Source organism: Rattus norvegicus, chromosome 3 (assembly GCF_021556685.1).
Source record: "Rattus norvegicus strain SHRSP/BbbUtx chromosome 3, alternate assembly SHRSP_T2T, whole genome shotgun sequence".
Classification (NCBI taxonomy): Eukaryota; Metazoa; Chordata; class Mammalia; order Rodentia; family Muridae; genus Rattus; species Rattus norvegicus.
The window spans coordinates 130627176-130646740 of NC_141536.1; the positions used below are offsets into that span (position 1 = coordinate 130627176).

The 19565-nt window shown below is 42.3% G+C and overlaps 1 protein-coding gene and 1 pseudogene across 4 annotated transcripts in view; one reads left to right on the forward strand and one right to left on the reverse strand.

Moving 5' to 3' along the window:
- The first annotated feature begins 400 nt into the window (after positions 1–400).
- Positions 401–19565, forward strand: part of Pcsk2 (proprotein convertase subtilisin/kexin type 2) — a 304858-nt gene continuing 285693 nt past the window's right edge. The window contains exons 1-2 of one of the 3 annotated variants that reach the window (XM_087649001.1): positions 401–917; positions 1543–1741. In XM_087649001.1, the coding sequence (XP_087505127.1) occupies positions 1568–1741 (174 nt within the window). In that variant the 5' untranslated portion in view covers positions 401–917; positions 1543–1567. 3 annotated transcript variants of the gene reach the window in all.
- Positions 13992–15312, reverse strand: Wbp4-ps1 (WW domain binding protein 4, pseudogene 1; annotated as a pseudogene). The gene has a single exon (XR_015683847.1). The product of XR_015683847.1 is annotated as a WW domain binding protein 4, pseudogene 1 (transcript).

Here is a 19565-nt window from a genome sequence, read left to right on the forward strand (position 1 = left end):
TCTCTCTCTCTCTCTCTCTCTCTCTCCCTCCCTCCCTCCCTCCCTCCCTCCCTTTTCCTAACTCTCTTTCCCAGGAAAAAGCATCTTCTTGATTATCCAATTTATGGCAGGATTTTTTTAACTTCGCGGCTAAATGATAAAAAACGATGTAAAATATACCCCATAATAGCTAAACACTTGCATTACTTAGAGCAATGGTTCTTGTGTCCTTACAGCAGAACGGATCTACTTCCTCACACTATAGCAAGAAGGGGGAAGTCAGACCTCAGCAGTTAACTGGACCTGGTCAACAGCAGTCCCCCTGCTTACTCAGCCTGATTTATCATGTAGGCAAAGACTCTTAGCAGGAATCCTGACCTAGAGCCTGGGATGGGTGACTATACCTCCTTTAAACTCTCACATTCTTGGTCCTGATGCAGCCATAAACCCAGAGTCTGAGAATCTGTCTCCCAGCTTAAGCATCACGTCTCCCTTGGCAGTCTTGGGATGCAGGTGCAGCTTTGACTCTGGAGGAGTCTCTCCTAATAGCCATCGCTGGTGGGGGGAGGGCAGTCCGGACTCCCGCTGGACTGCCAGATGTTTAGTTTCTGGCCTCCTTGGAGCAGGAGGAAAAGAACAGAGAGAAAAAGCTCCTTTCTGCCCCCGTGAGTCACCTCTGGAAGGATGCTCTTCCCGGCCTGGGATTTGCCCAAAGTGGAGGGGGCGGGAATGATCAAATTTGCTTTGTTACTGGGAGAAAGGGAGAGAGGGGTGGAGAGGGAAAGAGAGGAGAAAAAAGTCAGAGGAGGGAAGAGAGGAGAAGGGACAGAAGAGTAAAGAGAGGAGAGTTGTTTTGCAGCTGAACACTAGCAAAGGAAGAGCAACAGGGAGCGGTCGGGGCGCCCGCTCCCCTCCGGGCCTCTGAAGCGGCACGCACGGTAATTCCCTTCCCGGAGCTGTGCAGATTTCCACAAACAATGACATCACCGGGCGCCGGCGGCGGGTGGCAGCGGGGGGATTTTCCTGGGCGCGCAGCGGCCGGGCGGAGCGAAGCCGCTCCGGGCTGGCGGGGGCGCGGGCTTGCGGCGCCCCCGGGGACCCGGGCAGCTATCTGGGCAGGGGAGGGCGGGGGCGGGCGGGGGCGGGTTCGGGGCGGCCCGGGGCGGGGCCCGCCGATCCTCTGTCCTCCATTGGCCGCTGGCGGGCGCGCGTCACCCGGGCTGGCGCTCGCCTCCAGCCCTCTGGAATTGGAGCCGAGGAGGAGCTGAAAATGCAGATTTAGCATCAAGCACAGACACACACTAGCTCTTTCTCTCGGGTACACACAGCTCCGCACATTCGCACCCCTGCCAGTCAGCCGGGCTGCGCGACTCCACGGCTTCCCTGGCAGCCAGCTGCTGGTGGACAGCGCACAGATTTGCTGTTTGCCAAGCTTCTCTTCTGCCTCTTTTGCTACACAAAGATTTTTTAAAAAAAGAAAAACAGAAACAAAAACTACATACCTATTTTTTATTTGCATCTTCCCTCTTCTTCCCCTGCTCCACCACCCTGCGCGCCTCGCAGCCCCACTTTTCACTCCCAAAGAAGGATGGAGGGCGGTTGTGGATCTCAGTGGAAGGCGGCCGGGCTTCTCTTCTGTGTCATGGTTTTTGCGTCTGCCGAGAGACCGGTCTTCACGAATCATTTTCTTGTGGAGTTGCATAAAGACGGAGAGGAAGAGGCTCGCCAAGTTGCAGCAGAACACGGATTTGGAGTCCGAAAGGTAAGATTTTTTTTCCCCATGCATTTCACACGTTGTTTCTAGCGGAGGGACAGCCTTGCGCAATCTCGTTGCAGATTTGCAAGTTTTGTCTTTTTTATGCTATGCAGTTATTCTGCCATCGGTTCTCAAACACGACATTGCCTCCGGTGATCTTTCATGGGTTATGTAATTAAAATGTCCTTCATCTGTATTAGAAAGGTCAGAGAAATAATTTGTTGGTGTTTGACTTGGGGGCAAAATAGGACCGCACCTTGCAAAGGATGCTGTGCGTCCCGGCTGCTGTCCGAGGTACCAAGTTCTCCAGCCTGCCTAGGGACAGAGGGATAGAGTCCAGAGCAGCTGGGCTTGACGTCGTCGGCTGCTTTTCCAGGGAAGTCACCCAGCCCCCCACGCCCCGGAGAAAGAATAGTTTCCCACCGACATGGTTCAACGATTGAGCGTTGCAGTTCACCTCAGTTTTCCGATCCACGCCTAGAGGATTTCCCTCCCAGCGACTTCAGTCCCTGCTTTCCACCACCACCACCCCCCCAGCGGACAAGAGCTTTGTGACTTGGAAACATGGACGGAGTTCTCTGTCCAAAACAGTGCTGAACTTGTGCGTTTTGGCCCCTGCCTGCGACCTCCCACTCCCGAAGCGCACTCCTGTTTGGAGAGTTCTTATTTTGCTTCTGTAGGACACCGTGCTGTCAAGAGATAGATTCTGAGGGGGATTCCCCGCCGAAAAGTCGAGGTGTCCTCTCCTAATGTGTGGGCAGCCAGCGTGGTTTCCCCCAGAGAGCACGGGGATCCCCATTCCAAGAAGTTGTCCAAGTTGAACAGTTTGGATAAGGTTTCTAGCTTTGGGGCCTTTGGCAACCCCTGGAGAAGTTAAGGTACTCGTTCTGGAGAGAACAGAGGAGAAGAATGCATTTGTCAGGGAGTATGCCTGACCTGTTTGTTCTTCCTGCGAAATATCTGTATCCCAGATCTGGAGTGTCCTTAGGGGACCTGGCACCGCTAGGGGAGAGTGAGGATCCAAGGAGAAGCCAGACTGAGGGGAATGGAAGGTCAAAGGATGCAGCTTGGTACCCTTGGGTCGTCCCCTCCCTCCTGATCCTCCAAGAAATGAGGCTTGAGAGAGCATTGGGTTCCCTCCCTGGAAGGTTCTCCTCTGTTAGAACTTCCTTTGCCTCTTGTCGGGTTCCCAGCCACTAGGATGACTCCTTCAGGAGCGCAGGGCTCTCCCGCCTACACTCACCAGCGGCGGCGCGTATTCTACCTCATCTGTGTTTGGCAGCGAGTTTCACAGAGGTCCTGAAAGAAGCGCAGGTCTGCGGGTGGCGCGCAGGCGGGTCTCACACAGAGAGAACTAGTTGCTCCCAAGAAGAGAAGTGTGGGTGGAGCAGGGGAGACCAGGCTCCTGCTGATAGAGCAGTCTGCTGGCCTCCCCGGCCCACGGAGACTGCTTCCAAAAGACATCTAACCCTGAAACAAGCGGACACCCCGCTTCACCCGGCTCCCCTCCCCCAAAATATGTGGCAAAATCTAGCGTCCTAGCGCCATTGGCTATGAGTGATTATAGTTAGCTGATATCTGACAGTGAGAACTTTTGTGTGTCAGAGACCTTGCATACTTCCCTTTTGAAAAAGAAAGATTTATCTCATTATCGTGTGTGTGTGTGTGTGTGTGTGTGTGTGTGTGTGTGTGTGTGTGTGAGAGAGAGAGAGAGAGAGAGAGAGAGAGAGAGAGAGAGAGAGAGAGAGAAGGCTGGCAGAGGCATTGAATTCCCTGGAGCTGGGAGGTAAACTGCTCCATGTGAGCCCTCAGAACTGTATGCACCCTTAATTGGTGAGTTCTCTCTCTCTAGCCTGCTTAAATACATTCTTATTTAATCTCAACAACAGCAAGAATGCTTTTGTTGTTAGAAAACCCTTGCTAGGCATTGACAGGGCTTTTGAGGCTGGGCTAACTTACAAAGGGAAGAGGCAGCAAGACCTTTAATTCTTCAGTACCTATGTTCCCCTACCTGTGGGTGCCTTCTCTGTCAGCCCTTTCTGACAGGAAGGCGGACCCTGTCTGTGGCAATGTTTTTCCATCTCCTTTTCTTTCCCCCTTGAAAAACACATCCTTGGGATCTGATGCTAAAAACTAAACCAAAGGAAGGTATAGCCAGGCCAAATAATGGCTACTAACCTCATCAATTTCCAATAATTTTTTTCCTAATGGCAATGAATAACTCAATGAGCGCTTAACAGTTGTGATGGAGAGATTGAAGCTAGGAAGTATAGAGGTAATCTTATCGTTTACCAGCAATTCGGGTAGACTTTGAACCAAAGGACACATGTACTTTGGGGATGACTATTTCTCCCTATTCCATTCTTTCTTGGAGAGGAGGTCACTGATTTTGTATTGCAATATCAAGCTGCAATTAGGCTTTTGCTGTGGTGTCTCTTTTTGCCTCTCCTTATCCTCTCAGATAGTACCTCCTAACCAAATCCTAGACTTTTGCCGATACATATTCAAGGGCTAATCTGTGTAGGACAAGGTACTTCTGCCTGAAGAAGCTTTGTGGTGCAATGCACAAAGAGATCCAGTCCTCCAATCAGCCCTCTTTTCCTTCTCCTGATCTACATGATGTTGATCCTTCAAGACCTGGACCTAAATCTTGCCTGATGCTATAGCCATGAAGAGCTTTCCTTCTCCCAGCAATCCACAAGGCAGGAACTGCTGCCACCCTCTGTCCTATCCTCAGTCACTTGTGGGAAGTCAAATGTTCAGAGCCAACATCCTCTGAATTCCTGATTTCCTTGACTTATCCAGCAAACCGCTGTGCCCAACAGCCTTTAGAGAATGTAGTCATTTGACTCTGTTTTTCAGGCACTCTTCTCTCTTGGTCCCATTGCACTGCTCTACACTTGTCCCAACTTTCTATCATGTATTTTGCATTTTAGACTCTAAGACATCCTTCTCTGTGGTTTCTCCAAGCCTTAGCGGCCCTCCTAATCTTCTCTGGCTCAATGTCAGCTATGAAAGATTCATACATACATACATAGTTATTCATACATAGGAAGGGGCAGGGATGCAGATGAGGGGAGCCTTCTGTGTTACAGGGTATCTCATCCCCACCTTACAAAATAAGTAGAATTGCGAGCATCAACCCTCAGATGAAATCCAAAGCTCTAAGATATTAAGTAACTGCATTATATTGGCAAAGGAAATAACTCAACTATAAATCCAAATTCCCTGGATTACTAGCTGTTTCCAGGAAGCCATCCCTGACTGCCAAGAACTTTGCTTTGGAGGTAGCATTTTGAAATGTTTTTTGAAAAGAGTTTTTTGCCTTCCCTTTCCCATTCTTCTTTACCTGTGCTATAAGTACCATTTGTTTACTATTTAGATATGAACATGTGCTGGGCATGAAATCCTGGGAAAGGTTTTATTCATGATTTAATGATTTCATCACTAGAGGACCAGGTAGAAAGCAAATATTTATGTTTTCTCCAGGAAATCGAGTCAAATACCTGTCTTTTTTTCTATTTTATTTTGACCTTGTCCTCACCCAAAACCATGTCCATCAAGATGCTATGTACAAGGAACTCAGTGGTGACAAATCTGACTTCAAATAGCACCTCCCGCTTCTCAGAACACTATTTTTGACTCCTCTAAAATGGAAATAAAAAATTACTTGTCAAAATAATGAATTCCATATCACAGTTTCAGCCAATTGTGTGTGGGAAGAAAATTGAGCAAAATAAGAAAAGAGTAGAGTTCTTTGAAGAGTTAATATTTTCAATATTGCTAGGCCATTTTTTGTTTTATTATATGTTTGAATTTTTATGGATGGAGAGCTAACTCTGTAGTGTTTTCATAGATAATATTGCATGATCATTTTTATATGTGTAAGGATATTTCAGTTCTAGAGGTGATATACTAGTAATTGTGCTACCAGGTAATAAAAATAAATTTTGGATCATTGTACTTTGTGGATATATAATTTAACATATCACTTTGGGAGATACCAGAGCCCAGCTGGTTCTCCATATCCAGGTGGCTTCATATCTGCAGACTCAACCAGGGGTGGGGGAAAAACCCAAGGTGCATCTGTACTGAACAGATATTCCTTAGCTTGTTTCTCCTGATTTGTTTACTATTTACACAGCATTTACACTGTATTAGGTGCTATAAGTAAGTACACATTATTTATAGTACTTAAAAAGTATGTGTGTTGACTGTGTACAATTTTATGTATAAGAGAACAAGCATTTCGAATTTAGGCACCAGGAATGCTGGCGCAAGCCCCCAGTAGATACTAATAGGCAGCAGTGCATGTAATTTGGGTAGACACGAATGTGCCTTTCTGTTAGAAATTACTAAACTGGAGTCCACGATTTGTGCATATACTTGTTTAGGGAGTAGCATTAGATTTCTATTGCTATGTGTCCAGGTGGGGTTTCATTGCCAACTTGACACAAATAGGAGTCACCTGGGAAGAGTAAGTTTCAAATGATGGAACTTCCCAGATCAGATTGGCCTATGACCAGTTCTGTTGGAATTGTCTTGATGTTTGATTGATGTGGGAAGGCTCAGCCTACAGTGGAAGGTGCCACCCCCAAGGAATTACTAAGTTGTATAGGAAAGCTTGCTGAGTATGAACACAGGAGCCAGTGAGCAGTGTTTCTCCATCAGTTCTACTCCAGTTCCTCCTTGAGATCCTTCCTTAGTGTCCCTGAATGATGGATGGGCTGCAACCTGGAATCGTAGGCAAAATTAACAATTGCCTTCCTTTGGTGGTGGCGTTTATCACAGCAACAGAAAGCAATCTAGAACGCTGTGAAACGACTCCCTATGACATACATCCTGTAGAACTGAATTGTCTGGTAGGTTTTAGTAGAGTCCTTTGCTAAAGTCCTCAAAAGATAAAATTAAAGCATCAGCCAATGCCCTCACCTATAACCATGATCAATAAATAACCAGATTTTCAGAAGCATTTTCTTCCCTGTGGATGTAGACCTGGAATCTTCATTTCCTCATTGGCTGCTGTTTGGAGAAAGGCTATGCTCTTAGAGGCCACCTTCATTGACTCACAGCAGCCTCCCTTCACAGGTCTTCACACACGTTAGCCATTCAAATATCTTGTTTGGAAAGGCTCTGTCCCTTTCTTAGGTCAACCTGATTAGCTCAGGGCCACCATGATAATTTATTTTCTGATTTGTTTTTCTGAAAACCAACTGGTTTGGTAGCCTACATATGTTTGATTACTACCTCCAAAATTTTGTAATATAAGCACAGAAGTGAAATCTATTAATAGTCCCACCTCACACTGTGTTACTCAAGGGAGGAGATTATAATAGAAGTACGAAACAGAAGTCTTGAGGTACATCTCAGACTTTGCCTACAACAACCAAGCAGCCACAAGGTCTCTCAAAGCAATTTTGACATTTTACATTTGACCAGCAGTGCATGGGGGCTCCAGTTACTCCACTCCCTTACCAGCCTTTGATATCTCACACCTCTTTGATATCTCAACCACTCTTGTGGGTATGTGGTCATACCGCCTTTCAATTTCCACTGCAGCTTTACCTGATGAACACCTAAAGTGAAATGTCTCACAACATATTGTGACTTGGATACTCTTTCATTCAACATTTATTCATAACTGCTCAGAGGGCTAAGAATGAGAGACTAAGGGTTCAGCCCTAAATGAGACATCTATTTTAACACAACCATCACTGAGGCTCAGGGAACACCATGGAAGGAGATAGGGCAAATATAAGAGACACGTGATGGGAAGAAGTGCTGTGAAATGCTGTCATAATCCTGAGCTCATGACAGTTGTGGTTACTTGTATGAGACCTATATGAGATCAAGCCAACACAAATTTCATCACAGACCTGGTAGATAATCTCCAGGCCTCTATTCCTTAACAAAGGAGCTATAGTCAGTGGATTGGCAGTTGCTGGAGTTGGGAGAAACATTCCTTTTTGAAGATGTAACCTCTAGTAGGTTTCTTACTCACCAATGGATGACCCCACATACATGTACATATGAAGAGCAATAGCTGGATTTAACGAGTTATCACAGACAAACAAAAAAATTCATGAGTACAGGAGGGGACTTGTTGTGGGGGAAATTCAGAGAGCTGAAAGAGGAGAAATGGGAAGTAGATATCATATTTCATTGTATACGCGTATAATATTTGGAAAAAATTAAAAGCACTATTTAAAATACTATTGCTGCAAAATCTGATGTAGTGTGTGAAGGATCTGAACACAGTACTTGGTGCATAGAATTAGGCCATCTTTTATTGGTAGTGTTAATAATCAATGGTATAGTGGCACCCTTTTACACAAGGAAGCAGTCATGTGTTGAACTTTCACAAGATTTGCAATAGATTAGGGAAAAATAGGCCACCACCCAATAACAACCCATCTGTGGACCAGCAATAAAACCAAGATATCCATGAAGTTAGTTTATCACAGACCATGGTAATTGTTGCAGCTGGCTATTCTGGCCTCCTGAGAAATTTTAACTGGCTAGCTGCTTTAGAGAGGAGAATTATTTCCATGAACTAGCTAACCCAGGCCAGTGGAGACCCACTTTCCAGAAAGATACCTATAGGAGCAGTTGAAACTTTAATTGTCAAACTCACCTCCCCCTATCTTTGAGCTTCAGTAAATGTACATCTCTCAATGTGGACTGTAGACAACTGTCCGCCTGTAACATTTCTAACCCATCTTGTGTAAGCAGAAATAATATATCCTGTCTTTAATGTCTCATGCCTGATGCATTAAAAAACAGCCCATACCAAATGACTCTTCATGTTCTTTTTCTTCTGGGGCTGAATGATATTGAGAAGATCAACTTTGAAAGTTAAATCATGACAGTAACATAGTCACAGAATGGAAGGAGTTCAGATTTCTCATTGCTGACCCTGCAGATTTTCCTTGAGTGAGAAATGAAATGTTATGGTAGGGCACTGAGATTTGGAGGCTTATCTTTAGAGCAGTCAGCACTACCCAGGCAAATATCAGCATTCCCCAGGTTAATGTGCTATCAATAAATATCCCCCTTTTATATTGCTAGACTCAGCCTCTAACCTTACAACTCAGCCAAGCCAAATTACAACAAAAATAATCTCCCAGAGCCTTTCAGAGCTCCTGTCCGATGTCCTTATCTCATGTTGTCAGTGAACTCTCTAAAAATTTTTTAATTTGTTTTCTCTACAAATAACAAAAAACTCTCTCAAAGATCCATCCTGCTACTGCATCTAATAATGCTACTCATAATAGAGGCTCAATGTGCTCTTCTTCAATAATGAAACTCTTGGACCACAAGGTGATAATTTGGCCATAAGCACACAAAGAATGTGCTAGAAGAAGTGTGGTTCCAGAAAACTAGCCCTATAGGATCCTTTTCTCTGTAAGAAAGAGTTCAGCCAGGAAGTAAAAGCAATTGACAACCATCAAGTGAGCCATTCTCACACTTCTGTTTCCCTACAATTCCCAACTTGAGAATTAACTGGAGTGAATTGGAGGACATCTTTGCACAGAAAACAATAAAATCTGTGATTAAAGTATGACTGAACACAGAAGGGGAGAGGGTGGTGCTTCTTTTCTCGACTGAATGAAACTGGAAATATAGATCTATTTCAGGACCTCTTAAGGCTATAGATCATGCTATAGAACACAGTGATGACTGAGATTACAGTTGAGTTTGCTGTAATTCTACTTGCATCCATAACATCCCAAAAAAGCCAGGTTTTACCAAAAATGGCGGGGGAGAAGCTTAAGTTTTTTCTCCTGTTTTATCTCACATTGGCACTCAGATCCATTATTTGGGAAAAAAAAACTTTACTGTACTTGTACAGTTTCATTTTCTATCTAAATAAAGTTTTTCCCTGTGACAGTAAAAAAAAAGAGGTATTATAGTTGACTTTCTTTGTTGAAGTGTGTTGGTAGTAAATTCCGTTTAGTGATTTACAAGATCACAAATGGATAAGGAGGCAAGAAAGCACAACTGAGTTAATGCTGCTATCCTGATGTGTATGAACAGGTGAAACTAATATAAAAATAATGACATTGATTTGTCAGATTATTCCAGAGTTGTTAATCCCAAAGTTAATTTGACCACAATGTCTTAGGGAGAGCGATGTGGTGAAATCATCTGATGAGCATAGCCAAGTGAAACAAGCCCTCACAACAGTGTTTGAAAGAGTGGCACAGTCTGACTTGAACTGAAAACTGAGGGTTTCACAGGATATTGACATTAGCTCAACAAGGACAGAGGGAGAAGGGCAAGATCTGGGTCACTCCTCTTTTAGAACTCTGACATTGACATTAAATCCCATACTCATCTTTTTATTTCCCAAGTTCATTATCTTCTAAAGTGCTGAGTAAAAAAAAAGCACCATGAGAGGCACATGACCCTAAGTATCATGTTACTCAGAGACAGCCATCTACAACATTGCAATACAGATACCTTGACTTGAACATGTAGGAGGGGAGGGAAGTCAGCACACTACTTACAGAAGTGGACTCACATCACACACACTGGCTCTAAGTTTCCAGACACCTGATTTAATCATGATGGACCTTAACAAAAGAGGAGTGTGATTTAAAAAAGTAAAATTATTATGCTTCAAATAAGTTTGCCATATAAAAGGTATTTTCTAATAATATTCGCTGAACTTAAGAAAAATACTGCATACACAGCATATTCAATTTAGTTGAGGAGAGATAAATTATGTTAATATCTATTACTTAAGTGTAATTATTTAATTACGTATTTCAAATTGTACTGAGTATAGACTCAGTGATGTGCGAGATGGGAAAATTAGAGTCCTAGGACCTCCCTTACTTTACTGCTCATACTGATCAGCTTGTTAGATAGGTCACTTCTTTTCTTTGTTTCATCTTAAATTAATTAATTAAATTGGGTATTTCTTATTTACATTTCAAATGTTATTCCCTTTCCCGATTTCCAGGCCAACATCCCCCTAACCCCTCCCCCTCTCCTTCTTTATGGGTGTTCCCCTCCCCATCCTCCCCCCATTACTGCCCTCCCCCCAACAATCCCATTCACTGGCGGTTCAGTCTTAGCAGGACCCAGGGCTTCCCCTTCCACTGGTGCTCTTACTAGGATATTCGTTGCTACCTATGAGGTCAGAGTCCAGGGTCAGTCCATGTATAGTCTTTGGGTAGTGGCTTAGTCCCTGGAAGCTATGGGTGGCTGGCATTGTTGTTCATATGGTGTCTCAAGCCCCTTCAACTTTTTCAGTCTTTTCTCTGATTCCTTCAACGGGGGTCACATTCTCAGTTCAGTGGTTTGCTGCTGGCATTCACCTATGTATTTGCCATATTCTGGCTGTGTCTCTTAGGAGAGATCTACATCCGTTTCCTGTCAGCCTGCACTTCTTTGCTTCATCCATTTTATCTAGTTTGGTGGCTGTATATGTATGGGCCACATGTGGGGCAGGCTCTGAATGGGTGTTCCTTCTGCCTCTGTTCTAAACTTTGCCTCCCTATCCCCCCCCCCCGAGGGTATTCTTATTCCCCTTTTAAAGAAGGAGTGAAGCATTTGCATTTTGATCATCTGTCTTAAGTTTCATGTGTTCTGTGCATCTAGGGTAATTCAAGCATTTGGGCTAATATCCACTTATCAATGAGTGCATACCATGTGTGTTTTTCTGTGATTGGGTTACCTCACTCAGGATGATGTTTTCCAGTTCCAACCATTTGCCTATGAGTTTCATAAAGTCATTGTTTTTGATAGCTGAGTAGTATTCCATTGTGTAGATGTACCACATTTTCTGTATCCATTCCTCTCTTGAAGGGCATCTGGGTTCTTTCCAGCTTCTGGCTATTATAAATAAGGCTTCTATGAACATAGTGGAGCATGTGTCTTTGTTATATGTTGGGGCATCTTTTGGATATATGCCCAAGAGAGGTATAGCTGGGTCCCCAGGTAGTGCAATGTCCAATTCTCTGAGGAACCTCGAGACTGATTTCCAGAATGATTGTACCAGTCTGCAATCCCACCAACAGTAGAGAAGTGTTCCTCTTTCTCCACATCTTCACCAGCATCTGCTGTCACCGGAGTTTTGATCTTAGCCATTGTGACTGGTATGAGGTAGAATCTCAGGGTTGTGTTGATTTCCATTTCCCTTATGACTAAAGATGTTGAACATTTCTTGAGGTGTTTCTCAGCCATTCGGCATTCCTCAGCTGTGAATTCTTTGTTTAGCTCTGAACCCCATTTTTAATAGGGTTATGTGTCTCCCTGCGGTCTAACTTCTTGAGTTCTTTGTATATTTTGGATATAAGGCCTCTATCTGTTGTAGGATTGGTAAAGATCTTTTCCCAATCTGTTGGTTGCCGTTTTGTCCTAACCACAGTGTCCTTTGCCTTACAGAAGCTTTGCAGTTTTATGAGATCCCATTTGTCGATTCTTGATCTTAGAGCATAAGCCATTGGTGTTTTGTTCAGGAAATTTTTTCCAGTGCCCATGTGTTCAAGATGCTTCCCCACTTTTTCTTCTATTAGTTTGAGTGTATCTGGTTTGATGTGGAGATCCTGATCCACTTGGACATAAGCTTTGTACAGGGTGATAAGCATGGATCGATCTGCATTCTTCTACATGCTGACCTCCAATTGAACCAGCACCATTTGCTGAAAATGCTATCTTTTTTCCATTGGATAGTTTTGGCATCTTTGTCAAAAATCAAGTGACCATAGGTGTGTGGGTTCATTTCTGGGTCTTCAATTCTATTCCACTGGTCTATCTTCCTGTCTCTGTACCAATACCATACAGTTTTTAATCAATATTGCTCTGTAATACTGCTTGAGTTCAGGGATAGTGATTCCCCCAGACGTCCTTTTATTGTTGAGGATAGTTTTAGCTATCCTGGGTTTTTTGTTATTCCAGATGAATTTGCAAATTGTTCTGTCTAACTCTAAGAAGAATTGGATTAGAATTTTGATGGAGAATGCATTGAATCTGTAGATCGCTTTTGGTAAAATGTCCATTTTAACTATATTAATCCTGCCAATCCATGAGCATGGGAAGTATTTCCATATTCTGAGATCTTCAATTTCTTTCTGTATGTTCTTATCATACAGATCTATCGCTTGCTTGGTTAAAGTCACACCGAGGTATTTTAAATTATTTGCAACTATAATGAAGGGTGTCATTTCCCTAATTTCTTTCTCAGCTTGTTTCTCTTTTGTGTAGAAGGCTACTGATTTATTTGAGTTAATTTTATCCACAGCCACCTTGTTGAAGGTGTTTATCAGGTTTAGTAGTTCTCTGGTGGAACTTTTGGGATCACTTAAATATACTATCATATCATCTGCAAATAGTGATAATTTGACTTCTTTCTTTCCTATCTGTATCCCTTTGATCTCCTTTTGTTGTCTGACTGCTCTGGCTAGAACTTCAAGAACTATATTGAATAAGTAGGGAGAGAGTGGGTAGCCTTGTCTAGTCCCTGATTTTAGTGGAATTGCTTCAAGACTCTCTCCATTTAGTTTAATGTTAGCAACTGGTTTGCTATATATGGCTTTCACTATGTTCAGGTATGGGCCTTGAATTCCTATTCTTTCCAGGACTTTTATCATGAAGGGGTGTTGAATTTTGTCAAATGCTTTCTCAGCATCTAATGAAATGATCATGTGGTTTTGTTCTTTCAGTTTGTTTATATGATGGATCACGTTGATGGTTTTCCCTATATTAAACCATCCCTGCATGCCTGGGATGAAGCCTACTTGATCATGGTGGATGATTGTTTTGATATGTTCTTGGATTCGGTTTGCAAGAATTTTATTGAATATTTTTGAGTCAATATTCATAAGGGAAATTGGTCTGAAGTTCTCTTTCTTTGTTGTGTCTTTGTGTGGTTTAGGTATAAGAGTAATTGTGGCTTCGTAGAAGGAATTCGGTAGTGCTCCATCTGTTTCAATTTTGTGGAATAGTTTGGATAATATTGGTATGAGGTCTTCTATGAAGGTCTGATAGAATTCTGCACTGAACCCATCTGGACCTAGGCTGTTTTTGGTTGGAAAACGTTTAATAACTGCTTCTATTTCTTTAGGAATTCGGGGGGTGTTTAAATGGTTTATCTGTTCCTGATTTAACTTTGGTACCTGGTATTTGTTTAGGAAATTGTCCATTTCCTGCAGATTTTCAAGTTTTGTGGAATATAGACTTTTGTAGTAGGATCTGATGATTTTTTGAATTTCCTCTGATTCTGTAGTTATGTCTCCCTTTTCATTTCTTTTTTTTTTCCACATGAAGGAAGATTTATTTTGATTCACATAAAAACATTTAGCATAAATGTAAAATGCAGCACTACAGTATTTGAAGCAGGAGCTTGGAAAGGACACGCCTCATCTGCCTGCAGCTTCAGTCACTCGTCCTCACCTCGCTGTCTTAAATTTCGAGATTTTCCATTTTCAATTCTTCTCTTTTTGAAGACTGGGGCCACTCCATCTGCTGCAACTCCCAGAGAAGAAACTGTTTTCTCTTTAAATACCACTTTGATTTCCCCAGCACCAGCTTCTGAACTTGATAGACATTCATTTTCAGTGCTTGGAAGTTCCAAATCGACCTCTTCTTGAGACTCCGCCTCTTCTTTAATTTCTTGCCATTCCCCATAAGGGTTCGTCGATTTCTTCGGAGTTTTGGGTTTTTCTTCATTTGTATTTGATGGGTTCTGTTTTGGAGTAGTTTTTTCTTTTTGTATTTCTGGGCCAATTCTTTTCTCAGTACTTTTATTTTTTTCCTTAAACTTGATTATTAGCTTCTTTGTTTCTGCAGAGGCCTCTCCCGCTTTCTTCTGTTCATCATCAGAATCGCTGTGAGAATCGGATGATTTGGAGTCTTCTAGGGTGTCAGGTAACTTTTCACTGTCCTTACTAGAAAGCACATCACCACCATGTGGAATGAAATCATCAGGCTTTTCCCATTTGGATTCTCCTGTTTCTGTATTATACTAATAGGTGTAGCCATCTTCACTTAAACCTTCTACCCAAATGGCCTTCGCTGCTGTCTTTTTTAAGTTCCCTTGAAATCCTTCTGGCTTTTCCCACTGAGATGCTCCTGTGACGAGATCATAATAGTAACAGTGGCCGTCGGCTGTTACGCCTTCCACCCATCTACCCTTAGAAGCCTCTTTCTTTTTCTTCTTCTTTTTCTTCTCTTTCTGTTGATTTGCTGTAGGGGTGGGCTGGACAGTGTTGGTGACTGGTGATATAGGTGGCTCTGAAATGTCTGACTGCAAGCCAAGCCTTTTCAGATCCTCTTGGTATGCCTTCAGGGCAGCCGCCTCCATGGCAGCAAACTCCTTGGATGCCTTTTCTTCTTCCTTTGCCTTATCCAGGCTTTTCTGTTTAATCTCGCTGATCTTCCTGGCCACATTTTCCTTGTGGTTCTTTCCTCTTTCATGAAATTCAACACTAGGCCTATTGTCAGCTATCCAGCACTTGCAGTAATCACAGAATTTCTTCGGTTGTGACTTCCAGTAGTCGGCCATGATTGCGGCTGCTCCGTCCGTAGCCTGCGAGCCCGTTCACTGATGTCCGCCGGTGGCGAAAGCCAGGACCTCCCGCTCCCTCTTCATTTCTGATTTTGTGTATTTGGACACAATCTCTGTGTCCTCTGGTTAGTCTGGCTAAGGGTTTATCTATCTTGTTGACTTTCTCAAAGAACCAGCTTTTGGTTTTGTTGATTCTTTGTATAGTCCTTTTTGTTTCTACTTGGTTGATTTCAGCTCTGAGTTTGATTATTTCCTGCCTTCTACTCCTCCTGGGAATGTTTGCTTTTTTTTGTTCTAGAGTTTTAGGTGTGCTGTCAAGCTGCTGATATATGCTCTCTCCTGTTTCTTTCTGCGGGCACTCAGAGCTACGAGTATTCCTCTTAGCACAGCTTTCATTGTGTCCATAATTTTGGGTATGTTGTACTTTCATTTTCATTAAATTCTAAGAAGTCTTTAATTTCTTTCTTTATTTCTTCCTTGACCAGGTTATCATTGAATAGAGCATTGTTCAACTTCCATGTATATGTGGGCATTCTTTCCTTATTGTTATTGAAGACCAACTTTAGCCCATGATGGTCTGATAGCACGCATGGGATTATTTCTATCTTTCTGTATCTGTTAAGGCCTGTTTTGTGACCGATTATATAATCAATTTTGAAGTACCATGAGGTGGTGAGAAGAAGGTATATCCTTTTGTTTTAGGATAGAATGTTCTATACATATCTGTTAAGTACATTTGGTTCAAAACTTCTGTTAGTCTGTGTATGTCTCTGTTTAATTTCTGTTTCCATGATCTGTCTATTAAAGAGAGTGGGGTGTTGAAATCTCCTACTACTATTTTGTGAGGTGCAATGTGTGCTTTGAGCTTTAGTAAGGTTTCTTTTATGTATGTACGTGCCCTTGTATTTGGAGCATAGATATTTAGGACTGAGAGTTCATCTTGGTGAATTTTTCCTTTGATGAATGTGAAGTTTCCTTCTTTATCTTTTTTGATGACTATTGGTTGAAAATCTATTTTATTCAATATTAGAATGGCTACTCCAGCTTGCTTCTTCGGACCATTTGCTTGGAAAGTTGTTTTGCAGCCTCTTACTCTGAGGTAGTGTCTGTCTTTGTCTCTGAGGTGTGTTTCCTGTAGGAAGCAAAATGCTGGGTCCTCATTACATATCCAGTTTGTTAATCTGTGTCTTTTAATTGGGGAATTGAGTCCATTGATGTTGAGAGATATTAAGGAAGAGTGATTGTTGCTTCCTGTTATCTTAGTATTTGGAGGTAAGATTATGTTTGTGTGCTTGTCTTCTCTTTGTTTTGTTGCAAAATGATTAGTTTCTTGCTTTTTCTTCGGTGTAGCTTGCCTCCTTGTGTTGGGCTTTACCATTTATTATCCTTTGTAGGGCTGGATTTGTAGAAAGATATTGTGTAAATTTGGTTTTGTCCTGGAATATCTTGGTTTCTCTATCTATGTTAATTGAGAGTTTTGCTGGATACAGTAACCTGGGCTGGCATTTCTGTTCTCTTAGGGTCTGTATGACATCTGTCCAACATCTTCTGGCTTTCATAGTTTCTGGCGAGAAGTCTGGTGTAATTCTGATAGGTCTGCCTTTATATGTTACTTGAGCTTTTTCCCTTACTGCTTTTAATATTCTTTCTTTGTTTTGTGCGTTTGGTGTTTTGACTATTATGTGACAAGAGGAGTTTCTTTTCTGGTCTAATCTATTTGGAGTTCTGTAGGCTTCTTGTATGCCTATGGGTATCTCTTTTTTTAGGTTAGGGAAGTTTTCTTCTACGATTTTGTTGAAGATATTTACTGGTTCTATGAGCTGGGAGTCTTCACTCTCTTCTATACCTATTATCCTTAGGTTTGATCTTCTCATTGTATCCTGGATTTCCTGTATATTTTGAGCTAGTAGCTTTTTCCGTTTTACATTATCTTTGACAGTTGTGTTGATAATTTCTATGGAATCTTCTGCTCCTGAGATTCTCTCTTCTATCTCTTATATTCTGTTGGTGATACATCTAGGACTCCTGATCTCTTACCTAGGTTTTCTATCTCCAGAGTTGTCTCCCTTTGTGCTTTCTTTATTGTTTCTATTTCCATTTTTAACTCCTGGATGGTTTTGTTCATTTCCTTCTCCTGTTTTGTTGTTTTTTTCTCCAGTAGTTCTTTAAGGAGTTTTGTGTTTCCTCTTTAAGGGCTTCTAGTTGTTTACTTGTGTTGTCCTATATTTCCTTAAGGAAGTTATTTATGACCTTCTTAAAGTCCTCCATCATCATGATAAAATGTGATTTTGAATCTAGATCTTGCTTTTCTGGTATGTTTGGATATTCAGTGTTTGCTTTGGTGGGAGAATTGGGCTCTGATGATGCCATGTAGTCTTGGCTTCTGTTGCTTGGTTTTCTGCGCTTGCCTCTCACCATCAGGTTGTCTCTGGTGTTACCTTGTTTTGCTATTTCTGACAGAGGCTTGACCATTCTATAGACCTGTGTGTCAGGAGTGCTGAAGACCTGTTTTTCTGTTTTCTTTCAGCCAGGTATGGGAACAGAGTGTTCTGCTTTCAGTCATGTAGGTGTTCCTGTCCACTGGCTTTCAGGTGTGCCTGTGGATGGGAACCAGAAGGGCCTACCCCTCCTTCTCCTGGGTCCCTGTGTGCAGGGTCCCAGATGGTGCTAGGTGTTTTCCTCTAGAGTCAGAAATGTGGACAGAAAGTATTCTCCTCTGGTTCCCCAGGTGTGTCTGCCCCTCTGAAAGTCTAGCTCTCCCTTCCACGGGATTTGGGTGCAGGGAGCTGTTTGACCGTGTCTGTTCAGATCCAGGTGCAGTCTGGACCGCAGGGCTCCTGCAGTTTGACTGCCCCTATCTTTCTGTGCCCAGATGCAGTGTACAGTTTCCTCTTGGGCCAGGGACCGAAGATCAAACCTAAGGATAATAGGTATAGAAGAGAGTGAAGACTCCCAGCTCAAAGGACCAGTAAATATCTTCAACAAAATCATAGAAGAAAACTTCCCTAACCTAAAAAAAGAGATACCCATAGGCATACAAGAAGCCTACAGAACTCCAAATAGATTAGACCAGAAAAGAAACTCCTCCTGTCACATAATAGTCAAAACACCAAACGCACAAAATAAAGAAAGAATATTAAAAGCAGTAAGGGAAAAAGGTCAAGTAACATATAAAGGCAGTCCTATCAGAATCACACCAGACTTTTCGCCAGAAACTATGAAGGCCAGAAGATCCTGGACTGATGTCATACAGACCCTAAGAGAACACAAATGCCAGCCCAGGTTACTGTATCCTGCAAAACTCTCAATTAACATAGATGGAGAAACCAAGATATTCCATGACAAAACCAAATTTACACAATATCTTTCTACAAATCCAGCACTACAAAGGATAATAAATGGTAAAGCCCAACATAAGGAGGCAAGCTATACCCTAGAAGAAGCAAGAAACTAATCGTCTTGGCAACAAAACAAAGAGAAGAAAAGCACACAAACATAACCTCACATCCAAATATGAATATAACAGGAAGAAATAATCACTATTCCTTAATATCTCTCGACATCAATGGCCTCAACTCCCCAATAAAAAGACATAGATTAACAAACTGGATATGCAATGAGGACCCTGCATTCTGCTGCCTACAAGAAACACACCTCAGAGACGAAGACAGACACTACCTCAGAGTGAAAGGCTGGAAAACAACTTTCCAAGCAAATGGTCCGAAGAATCAAGCTGGAGTAGCCATTCTAATATCAAATAAAATCAATTTTCAACTAAAAGTCATCAAAAAACATAAGGAAGGACACTTCATATTCATCAAAGGAAAAATCCACCAAGATGAACTCTCAATCCTAAATATCTATGCCCCAAATACAAGGGCACCTACATACGTAAAAGAATCCTTACTAAAGCTCAAAACACACATTGCACCTCACACAATAATAGTGGGAGATTTCAACACCCCACTCTCATCAATGGACAGATCATGGAAACAGAAATTAAACAGAGACGTAGACAGACTAAGAGAAGTCATGAGCCAAATGGACTTAACGAATATTTATAGAACATTCTACCCTAAAGCAAAAGGATATACCTTCTTCTCAGCTCCTCATGGTACTTTCTCCAAAATTGACCATATAATTGGTCAAAAACGGGCCTCAACAGGTACAGAAAGATAGAAATAATCCCATGCGTGCTATCGGACCACCACGGCCTAAAACTGGTCTTTAATACCAATAAGGGAAGAATACCCACATATACGTGGAAACTGAACAATGCTCTACTCAATGATAACCTGGTCAAGGAAGAAATAA